The sequence below is a fragment of the Nicotiana tomentosiformis genome, chromosome 4 (genome assembly GCF_000390325.3).
Source record: "Nicotiana tomentosiformis chromosome 4, ASM39032v3, whole genome shotgun sequence".
Classification (NCBI taxonomy): Eukaryota; Viridiplantae; Streptophyta; class Magnoliopsida; order Solanales; family Solanaceae; genus Nicotiana; species Nicotiana tomentosiformis.
Genome location: NC_090815.1, coordinates 87,742,025 through 87,752,314, shown reverse-complemented (window position 1 = coordinate 87,752,314; position 10,290 = coordinate 87,742,025). Strand labels below are relative to the sequence as shown.

The 10,290-nt window shown below is 36.4% G+C and overlaps 1 protein-coding gene across 1 annotated transcript; it reads right to left on the bottom strand.

Moving 5' to 3' along the window:
• Positions 1–5,014: 5,014 nt before the first annotated feature.
• On the bottom strand, positions 5,015–6,898 carry LOC104093794 (transcription factor MYB119-like). Its single transcript, XM_009599612.4, has 2 exons — positions 6,621–6,898; positions 5,015–5,941 (listed from the first exon to the last, which is right to left on the bottom strand). The coding sequence occupies exons 1-2, from the start codon at positions 6,772–6,774 to the stop codon at positions 5,133–5,135; spliced, it is 963 nt and encodes a 320-aa protein (XP_009597907.1). The 5' UTR covers positions 6,775–6,898; the 3' UTR covers positions 5,015–5,132.
• Positions 6,899–10,290: the final 3,392 nt, after the last annotated feature.

The window sequence follows — 10,290 nt, the reverse complement described above, 5'->3', positions numbered from 1 at the left end:
CTCAATGCAACGAGTTCGCCTGGTCTTTCTCTTCTTGGGGCATGGATGTCATTGGACCAACTGAACCTGCTATATATGACTTCACAAAATGGGTCGAAGCCGCTTCCTATAAGGCTGTGACTAAGAAGGTTGGAGCATATTTTGTCCGGGATCGTATTGTTTGTCGATTTGGAGTACCCGAGTCAATCATTACTGACAATGCGGCCAATCTCAACAATGATCAAATGAAATCTATGTATGAAACATTCAAGATCAAGCATCGAAATTCTACAGCATATAGGCCGCAGATGAATGGAGCCGTAGAAGCCGCCAATAATAACATCAAGAAGATATTAAGGAAAATAGTGTACAACAACAAAAAATGGCACGAGAAGCTACCATTTTCTTTGCTCGGGTACCGCACCACAGTTCATACGTCAATTAGGGCAACTCCCTATCTACTGGTCTGCGGTACTGAAGTTGTTATTCCAGCCGAAGTGGAGATTCCCTCCTTAAGAATCATACAAGAGGCCGAGCTTAGCGACGTGGAATGGATACGAAACCGGTATGAACAACTGGCTCTCATTAATGGTAAGAGAATGAACACAGTGTGTCACGGTCAACTCTACCAGAATAGAATGGCAAGGGCTTTCAACAAAACGATTAGATCGAGGCAATTCACTCCGGGGCAATTGGTGATGAAACGGACCTTCTCGCATTAGGATAAAGCAAAGGGGAAATTCTCACCCAATAGGCAAGGCCCTTATATGGTTCACCGGGTACTGACGGGAGGATCACTTATACTTGAATTAAAAAAGAAAAGATATCAGTGTAACGATCCGGCTAGTCGTTTTGAGCAATTGCATTCAGTTCGGCAGTTTAAGGTCATGCGTAACTTTACATAGTATATTATGACTTGCGTATATCATCGGCTTGGGTGAGTGGTTCGAAAATGATTTGAAGGAGTGACTCTCATTTGAGAAGCTCGAAGATGAAAAAATTGACCAAGGTTTGACATTTGAGTATTTGACCTCGGATTGGAGTTTCAATGGTTCCGATAGGTCTGGATGGTGATTTTGGACTTGGGCGTATGCCTAAATTTGTATTTGGATATTTCTAAGCAGTTTCAGCATCATTTGGTGGAAGTTGGAAATTTAAAAGTTTAGAATTTTCCTAAGTTTGATGGTCTGACTTTAAGACTATCGGGTTCGGCTTTTGATTTTGGGAGTTGGAATAGGTCTGTTTTGTCATATGGAGCATGCTTGCAAAATTTGGTGCCATTTGGAGTTGATTTGGTATGGTTCGGACGCTTGGTTGCGATTCTAGAAGTTCTTGAAGTTCATTGTGATTTTCATGCGTTTTGGCATCCGATTCTTGCTTCTAGAGGTTATTTTGGTGTTTTGATCAGGCGAGTGATTTCGTGTTATGGTTTTGGATTGGTGTGGGTGTTTGGTTTTGAGCCTCGGGGGCTCGGGTGAGTTTCGGATTCGTTTCAGATTGATTTTGTTAAATTGTTGAGTATTGGTACTGGTTTCATCATATTTGCGATGTTTTTGTTGCAAATGCGACTACCGCATTTGCGAGGTAGTCCTCGCATTTGCGAATCTGGGCTGTTGGGGAAGGGAACGCATTTGCGAATAAATGATCGCTTTTGCGACGCCTGTAGAGTTCGCATTTTCAAACTCTGTTTCGCATTTGCGATGAAGGCCTGGGCTGGATAGGGTCGCTTTTGCGATAAACTGGTCGCTTTTGCGAAGACCAGTGTCCGCATTTGCGACATTTTCTGTCGCATTTGCGAAGGCGTCAGAACTGTTCAAGCTTCACTTTTGTGAAGGATTCTTCACTTTTGCAAGTTCGCATTTACGAACCCAGTGCCGCAAATGCGACATCTGCAACTTGCTTTTATAGCTGAGTATTCAGAAACTTAGCTTCATTTTATCATGTTTTGAACCCTAACCTCGATGAGAGGCGATTTTGTGGGAGGATTTTCATACCAAACCATTGAGTAAGTTCCTCTAATCAATTTTTAATTATATTTTATGATTATACATTAGATTTAGCATCAAATTCATAAGAATCTAAGGGAAAATTTTGGAGATTTTATCAAAGTTTTGAAAAATGAAAGTTTTGGGATTTGAGAGTCGAATTGGACTCGAATTTGGAAACAAAACACGTATATGGACTCATGGGGCTATGGGTAGTCAAGACCTACCCTTGGACCCGGGTTTTGACTGGGGCGGGCCCGAGGTTGGCATTTTGTTGACTTTTTAGAAATTGTATAAAGATCATAGCTTTGTTAATTGAAATTATTTTTTCTTGCATTGTTTGATGTATTTAAGTCGTCTTTGGTTAGATTGAGCCGAGCGGAGGTGAATTTGTAAAGGGAAAAGCTAATTTGAGTATCGATTTGGCCGAATTGAGGTAAGTGTCTTGCCTAACTTTGTGTAGGGGAAACTACCCCGTAGGATTCGAGTTGATTACGCTAATTGTATTATGTGAAAGTCGTATACGCAAAGTGACGAGTGGGTACACGGGCTCTATGTGGTATTTGACCGGTTTAGGTTATCTAGACTATTTTCATGCCTTTAAGTGAATTGTCATGACGTGTTATGTCTCTCATCATTAATCTACTCTTACATACTTTATTTGACGTTATTAGCATTCATTGTACTTCTTACTTGATATTTTTCACTTATATGCTTTAGTTGAAGTTGTTGCCTTCCGTATTGTCTTGTGACCTCTTAATTATTACATTCCTTCCATGACCCCGTGATTATATGCTACTTGCCTTAATTATAGTAATTGCACACCTTAGTTGTCACGTGCTTCATTTGTCCTGTTACTTTTTGTAATATTTGTTGCGTTCCTTGATTTTTACGTGATTCCTTCATTGTCGTGTACTCATACCCTATGATTGTAGAAATTCTTATAAATTGAGTATTGGACTGTTGATGTTATTGATTTATTTATGATGGGGTTGCACGCTGCAACAGGTGGAATAAGGGTGGATTTATATTGATACGATGGAATTGAGTTGCGCGCCGCAACAGGTGAAATAAGGATGGATTGATATGGTGAAATAAGGTAAAAATATGATATTGACTCTGATTATATGGTGGAGTCGGATTGCGACCACAATATATATATATATTTACTTATTATTATTGATATTTACATGGTGGAATAAGGGAGAAACGTATTGTACGGTGGGATAGTGTTGCATGCCGCAACAGTTTATGTGTTTTGTATTCCTTGTTGTATTGTGTTGGCTTCGGTTCTTTTGTACGAGACTTTGAGAATTAGTATTCCTAGGTTTTACCAGTTTTCGAGGATTGAGTTATTTACATTAGTTATTACTTTGCCGTCATTTCCTGTTTTCCTTTCCTATTAATATTATTTTGGTGAATTGATTTTCAAGGTGAATTCATTACGCTGAGTCATTATCTCATACCCTGTTGAGTTGTTGGTAACATAATAATTTTAAATAAAAGAGTTATTAACATGCTTACCTTATGTGACTCTTAAGTTAAAACTCGTCGATTCATTTGGTATTTACTATTTCTAATAGTTGTTATATTTTACTTTAATAGATTTCTCAGCTTAATCTCCTTACCCTGTCTGATGTTTTTACTTTACTTAAAAAAAATTATTATTATGTTTTAATTTAATAAATTCTATATTAAATTCAGTAGCTTATCTGATGCTTTATTTTATTTGAAAATGTTATTTTCTTCACCCAAATAATTTCTAAAATAAACTCATTTTCTCATTGATTTCCTACTTGGTTCAGAAACTGTAATTTTACTTTACGGTATATAAATACATCTCTTGAACATCTTAATTAGCATTTGACACGAATACTATATACCGGGTAGCATGTGAATTTTGCTGTGCGGAAGTGATTTGGAAAATGTAGGCACAAGGTGCCTTGTGTGTAAAGTTTGAAAATTGGGACTTATGATCTGAGATTACGAGAAGTTGTATCTGGGATAATTCTTGTTGAAATTCGTGCATTAAAAATAATTTGATTGATTGAGTTGTCATCGATTTCCCTTGCTTGGACACATTCATATATCACATGTATCCCGGTTGTGTTGTTGCTTAATTATTTGGTTGTTTCTCGTTGCTATTCGTGCTCCCATTATTTTCACTATTGAATGTAATTTGGAATCCTTCTACTATTGAACTTAAATTGGTGTTCTTTCCTTGTTAGCTTTATGTTATATCCTACACGGGTTTACATGTCTGGTAGGAGTCTTGGCCAGGCCTCGTCACTACTCTACCGAGGTTAGGCTTGATACTTACTGGGTACTACTGTGGTGTACTCATGCTACGCTTCTGCGCATTTTTGTGCAAAACCAGGTACTTCGGATCGAGTTGGTTTTGAGACTTATGCTTGTGCGGCTAGAGACTTCAAGGTACACCTGCTGGACCTTCGCAGGCTCCGAAGTCACCTTCTGTTGTATTTATTTTCATTGTTTCCTATTATTCCGGAATAGTTATGTATTCATTATATATGGTTACTCTTAGAAAGACTTATGACTTGTACTACCGATTTTGGGATATTATATCATGTTGAGACTATTGGTTTATTTAGAAATTTCCGGTTCATGTTTGATAACTGTTTAGTAGAACCTGTTATCATTTTGGTATATGTTAGGCTTACCTAATTTTAGAGACTAGGTGTCATCACGACTCCTTCGGAGGGATTTTGGGTCGTGACTATTAGATAATTAACATGGGACAAGAAACGCAACAAGCTAAGAAATTTAAGAAAAATTATCAGTACAGCTCCCATTTGAAAAAAAAAAGAAATTAAATATAAAATAGACGTAACATAAACTTGAGTCCATGTAATAATTAATTGATTCATATCAATGTTTTTTACATATATTATTCTACAAGTGTTCCAAAATCCATCTCCCTAAGAATAAGGATGATTAGGTAAAACCTAAGAGTTTTTACCTTAGAGGTTAAAGAAACAGCTAGCTAGCTAACTAAGCTATCACTAGAACAACTACAGGTGATTATTAAATAACATGGAAAAAGAAATTAACTAGGAAGCAAATACCATACATACATTTTAGTTAAAGATGAAAAAATCAAAAAGAAAGTTAAATATTAAACAAACAAAAAATTGGAAATAAAAAAGATCAAGAAGAAATCCCCACACCAAGAAAATCTATGAAGGGAATATCTTCCTTTTCCCTTGCTTCTTCTCCATATTGTTGTTGTCGTCGTTGTTGTTCAATGTTTGCCCTTAGCATTTTTTTTAAGGAAAACGTACTATCTCTAATATTCACTACTCCCTCAGTCATGCCATCAGATACATTAATTCTATGATCAGCAGGAACTGAATAACTAAAAGGATTTTGAATATTACTCCTTTTGTAGTTATTGGGAACCCCTAATGCAGCAGTGCCTTCATATCCTCCACATAATGAAAAGCTTAAATTATTTTGACATAAAGGTTTTTTATCTGAAAAGTTTGAGCTTTCTCTAAACAAATGGCTCCCATTTCTTCCAAACAATTCAGGTGAATATGTTGATAATGAGAAAACCCTATCTTTGTTTGGGTTTTGAAATTCAAAGAAGCTGATTTTGGAGCCATAATTACCTTCTAATTGTGTTTTTGGATTATTATTGTTGTTGTCGTTGTTCCGTCTTCGAAAACCATAGGAGGGTGATTTAGAATCACTTAGAAAATTATCATGTTGTAATTTGTAGCTTCGTTTGCCACAAATATTCTTGGATTGTTCCCTTTGCTTTCTTGCCATTAGGACATGCCAATGATTTTTCACAGCATTGTCAGTTCTACCTGGAAATAATCTTGAAATTAATGCCCATTTGTTTCCATGTATTCTATGAGCTGCAACAAGTCTTTCTTCTTCTTCTTCAGTAAATGGCCTTCTATTAATTCTTGGATCTAGTTGGTTGAACCATCTCAATCTACAACTCTTTCCTACAAATTCCGAAGGAAAAAAAAAAGGAATTAAATTTTTTTAATTGATTTCCAAAAAAAAAAAAAAGAAACATAGGTGTACTTAACTTCTAAAGCAATATCTTTACACTTAATATGATCTTAATTAAACAGTTGAGAAGCTACTATGAACGGTAACTGTTATAGACTTCATTTATGTATGGTGCTAAAACTTTTCCATTTTAGCCAAGTTTAGAATAAGACAAATTAAAAACTGTATCTAACAAAATTGTTTGTGAAGTTCATAAGACAACTTTAAACAAAATAACGAAGAGCAAAATAATAGCAACCGTAATAAATGAAAATCTTTAGCATTTAAAAGACTTGAGAAGTATTTGATCCAAATGTTTTTTTTTTCCAAGAAAAGAAAGAAAAGGGGGTGATATGAAAGTTCAAATTATGCTTGACTTTATTCAACAGATAACTAACCCTAATCTTTAAACAGTAGCACCACGAAAATCAGAACATCTCCTTTTCCGATTCGTTTTTCTTAGGCTATGATATCAAATTTAGATTAAAATCTAAATTATTTTAATAGTCATTCAAGTGGGAAAAAAAAAGTAAGCCTTTTTATTTCGGGCTTGTTCTCGATACGTTCTTTAATCTCTTTTATAAGATTATAATCCAAAAACAAGTAGATAAATTATAGATAGATATATACCTGATCTTCCTTGAAGTTTTTCAGCAATAGAGTTCCAGTTTTGAGGACCATACTGTTCTACAAGCTGCCGGAGCCTTTCATCTTCGGCCGGCCGCCAGTGGCCACGTGGACAACTACTTCTTGTATCATCACCGGAACCACCACCTTCTGCCATGTGAGCCGCCGGAAGTTGTAGCTAGTAATATGTTGTATGTAGTATGGTGTATATTATTCTTGATCAAAGAAATTAATGGAATAAAGTGAAGTTTTGTTATATATATAGTTAGTTTCAAGAAGAGTTAAAAGAAAGTGGGTTGGTTTAGAGATATATAGATGACTGATGGGCAGTCACTTTTGTTGGTTTTACACGACATATTGGGCAGTGAGAGGAGAGAAAACCTTCTGTGTACCTGTTGAAAAAAACTTCCTTTTTTTTTATTGGACCTTCATCATCTTATTTCAAAATTCTCACACGTTTTAATTCATATTCATAGCTTTCCATTTTTTTTTATCTCGTCAAGGAGGTGACTCTGAATATTATGTAGAACTATAACTTTGATGACCGGCTCATTCTAATTATTTTATAAGTTATAATTGAATATTTCCAACAAAAAAAAAATCATGAAAAAAAGAATAAAAAGTAAAACAGAGACAGATTGAGAGAAACTCCTCTAAGAAAGCTTGGGGATGAAGATTCAGATGTTATAACTCATTTATGAGCTGATATCATGTTTGATCCTGTATGTTAGATGCATTTTTGGAAATTTATTTAATTAGTTATCGATTAATGTGGAATATTAAATTCTTTTGAACTACAAAAGAAGTAAGTATGTTATTCTTGTTTGCAAATGAAGTTTTGCATTAAATGTTTTGCTATTTTATTAGTTTGTACACAAGCAAAATAGGAAAAGAAAAAAAATAAGGAAAAAGGGGGAAAGTTGAGGGGTCGAATGGAGGTTGTTGAGGGGTGGGAAGGAAGTATTTTAATTCATTTCATTTGCGTTAAAGGTAAAGGACTTAACTCCTTGCAAAGTGGAAAATGGAAATGACTACCGTTAAGAATTTCAATTATTCCGTTAATAAAGATTTAGTTAGGTATATTTAGGCTTTTGCTCCACCTAGATTTTTCAATCTTTTAGCTTGTTTGGTTTGTTTTATTAGATCCATGTGATATAACAGATTGGCCTTAGTAATGGGCTATTTAACTTAATAAATGAATATTGGTGATAAAACTATAACAATATACGGAGCGAAATGATGTTTGGCATATTTCGATATGTGTTGATGTTACTTTGCCCATGTTTTAACCACTTTTTGATGTTATTTAATCTTTAAAACACCCAACATGGTGTAATTATTGGTTTGATGACTAATTAAGTTATGTGTGACGATTTAAGGTGTTCGGAGTGCAAAATATGAAGAAAAGGTGGTTTAGCCAGAGGAAGAAGGGTTGGATGCGTCGCATCCAACCTAGGAAAACATCATCCTGCATGCAACCTTAGCAGTGAAGTTGGGCCATAGCGTCCACCATCGCGTGCAAAGCTGAGAAATAGAGGACAAGGTGGATGCGTCGCATCCACCTTCGCAGAAAAAAATTGAAATGGAGGACAAGGTGGATGCGTCGCATCCACCTTAGCATCAATCCCTGAAGTCGAATTGGACTAGGAATAGGAGAGCTTTGGCCCACGACTTTTGTACGCAATATATAAGCTAAAAACGCCTCTTTTAGGTTATCTAACATATTGGGAAGGGGGAAAAAGCCACGACAAAGCTGTGGAGGCCGGAATTCATCGAGTTTCATCTTTCTCCCACCAAACTTAGTAATTTTTATGTTTCTTTATATGATTTGTTGTTTGGCTACCATGTCTATGTGGAGCTAAACTTCACGTTCTAGGGTTGTAGTTCTTCCATGACTATTGTTATTTGGATATTGATTTTGACTACTTGATTTATCATATTAGTTTATTTATTCAATCTTGCACTTAATTATTTAATTGCTTGATCACCAATTGAATATTATCTACGAATCTAGAATTGAACTCGAAAGTGGGAATTCTATATTGCATACAGGATTGAGTAGGGCAAGTTCTTGAACTCGGGCATCGGGGAACGGATTCGTGGTTAGGATAGACATATACCTAATTGCCTTGCTTGGTTGATTTACAGGAATTATAAATGCGTTCTTGTTGATTCTCACTCCATAGACATATAGGCGTTAAGTTAGCTGGAATAGGCGAGTAAGAACTCGACAGATTCTTATGAGCAATATTAACCCTGTCAACCAATAAGCTAGATAAATTAGTCGGTCAATTCAATTGAAGAATACAATAGGATTGTTAGATAGACCATACCCCTAGATCGTTTTCATTACATTGATATCATTAAACTCTGCTCTTTCTCTGTTCAAAGTTTATTATTTATATTTTTCTTATTTAATTAGTTGGAATAAAATATTTTTAGATTTAATTCTTGTTTAGATAATTAGGATAGTCTAATTTAGTTAATAGTTAATCATAAGTCCTCGTGGGTTCGACATCCGACTTTTAGTCACTTTATTACTCGACGACCGCGTATACTTGCGTGAGTGTGTTTGGTCGCAACAAGTTTTTGGCGCCGTTGCCGGGGACTTAGAAATTAGCTACGTGACTAAGTTAAGCTTTTATTAGATATTTGTTTTCAAGTTTTAATTTTCAGTTTGCCTGGTTTGTGTCAACGCAGGGTCTTCTCTCGAATGCAGAGGAGTAGAAGTGCAAACAACCTCATTCCTCTTGATCCAGAAATCGAACGAACACTACATAGAGTGAGAAGGGAACACGAAGCTAGAACGAGAATAGAAAGAGATTTGGACATCGCAGTCCAACCACAGCCAATAGATATGGCAGGCAATGAAGAGCGTCCGGTAATTGAAGCCGCAAGGCCCAATCTTGCGAATATGACTCAGGCTATTGTGAAGCCTGATATCACTGGGCATTTTGAACTCAAACAGTACATGGTACAGCTGATTCAGTCCACAGGACAATATGTGGGTCTATCTCATGAGGACCCGCAGAGGCATATTCAGAACTTCTTGGAAATCACGGACACTTACAATTATCCGAACGTCTCCAAGGACTATGTCAGGCTGACACTATTCCCTTTTTCACTGTTGGGGGAAGCTAAAGAATGGTTGCAAAAGGAGCCCGCGAACTCTATCCACACTTGGGATGATCTAGCAAGGAAATTCCTGATCAAGTTTTTCCCAACTAAGAAGACAAAGTCGTTGAGGAGCCAAATTCTTGGGTTCCAACAACGGGATGGCGAGACACTTCGTCAAGCTTGGGAAAGATACAAGAAGCTACTCAGAGACTGCCCGCATCATTGTCAAACTGATGAGGTATTGGGTCACACTTTTGTTGATGGGTTAGATGAAGCATCAAAGATGAATCTTGACTCAGCTTGTGGGGGTAGTTGCATGGCAAGACCGTATAGTGAAATACAACTCTTGCTAAATAATTTCACTGCTAATGACCATAATTGGCAAGGAGAGGGGGATTCACGAAGGGGAATTAAACAGAAGGCCGCCGGTTTGATTGAGCTTGATGACTTTTCCGCCATGAGAGCCGATATAGCAAAATTGGCAAATCAGATGAATAGAATGACAACACAACAAATGCAACATGTACAGCAGATGTCTATTTGTTGCGAACTATGC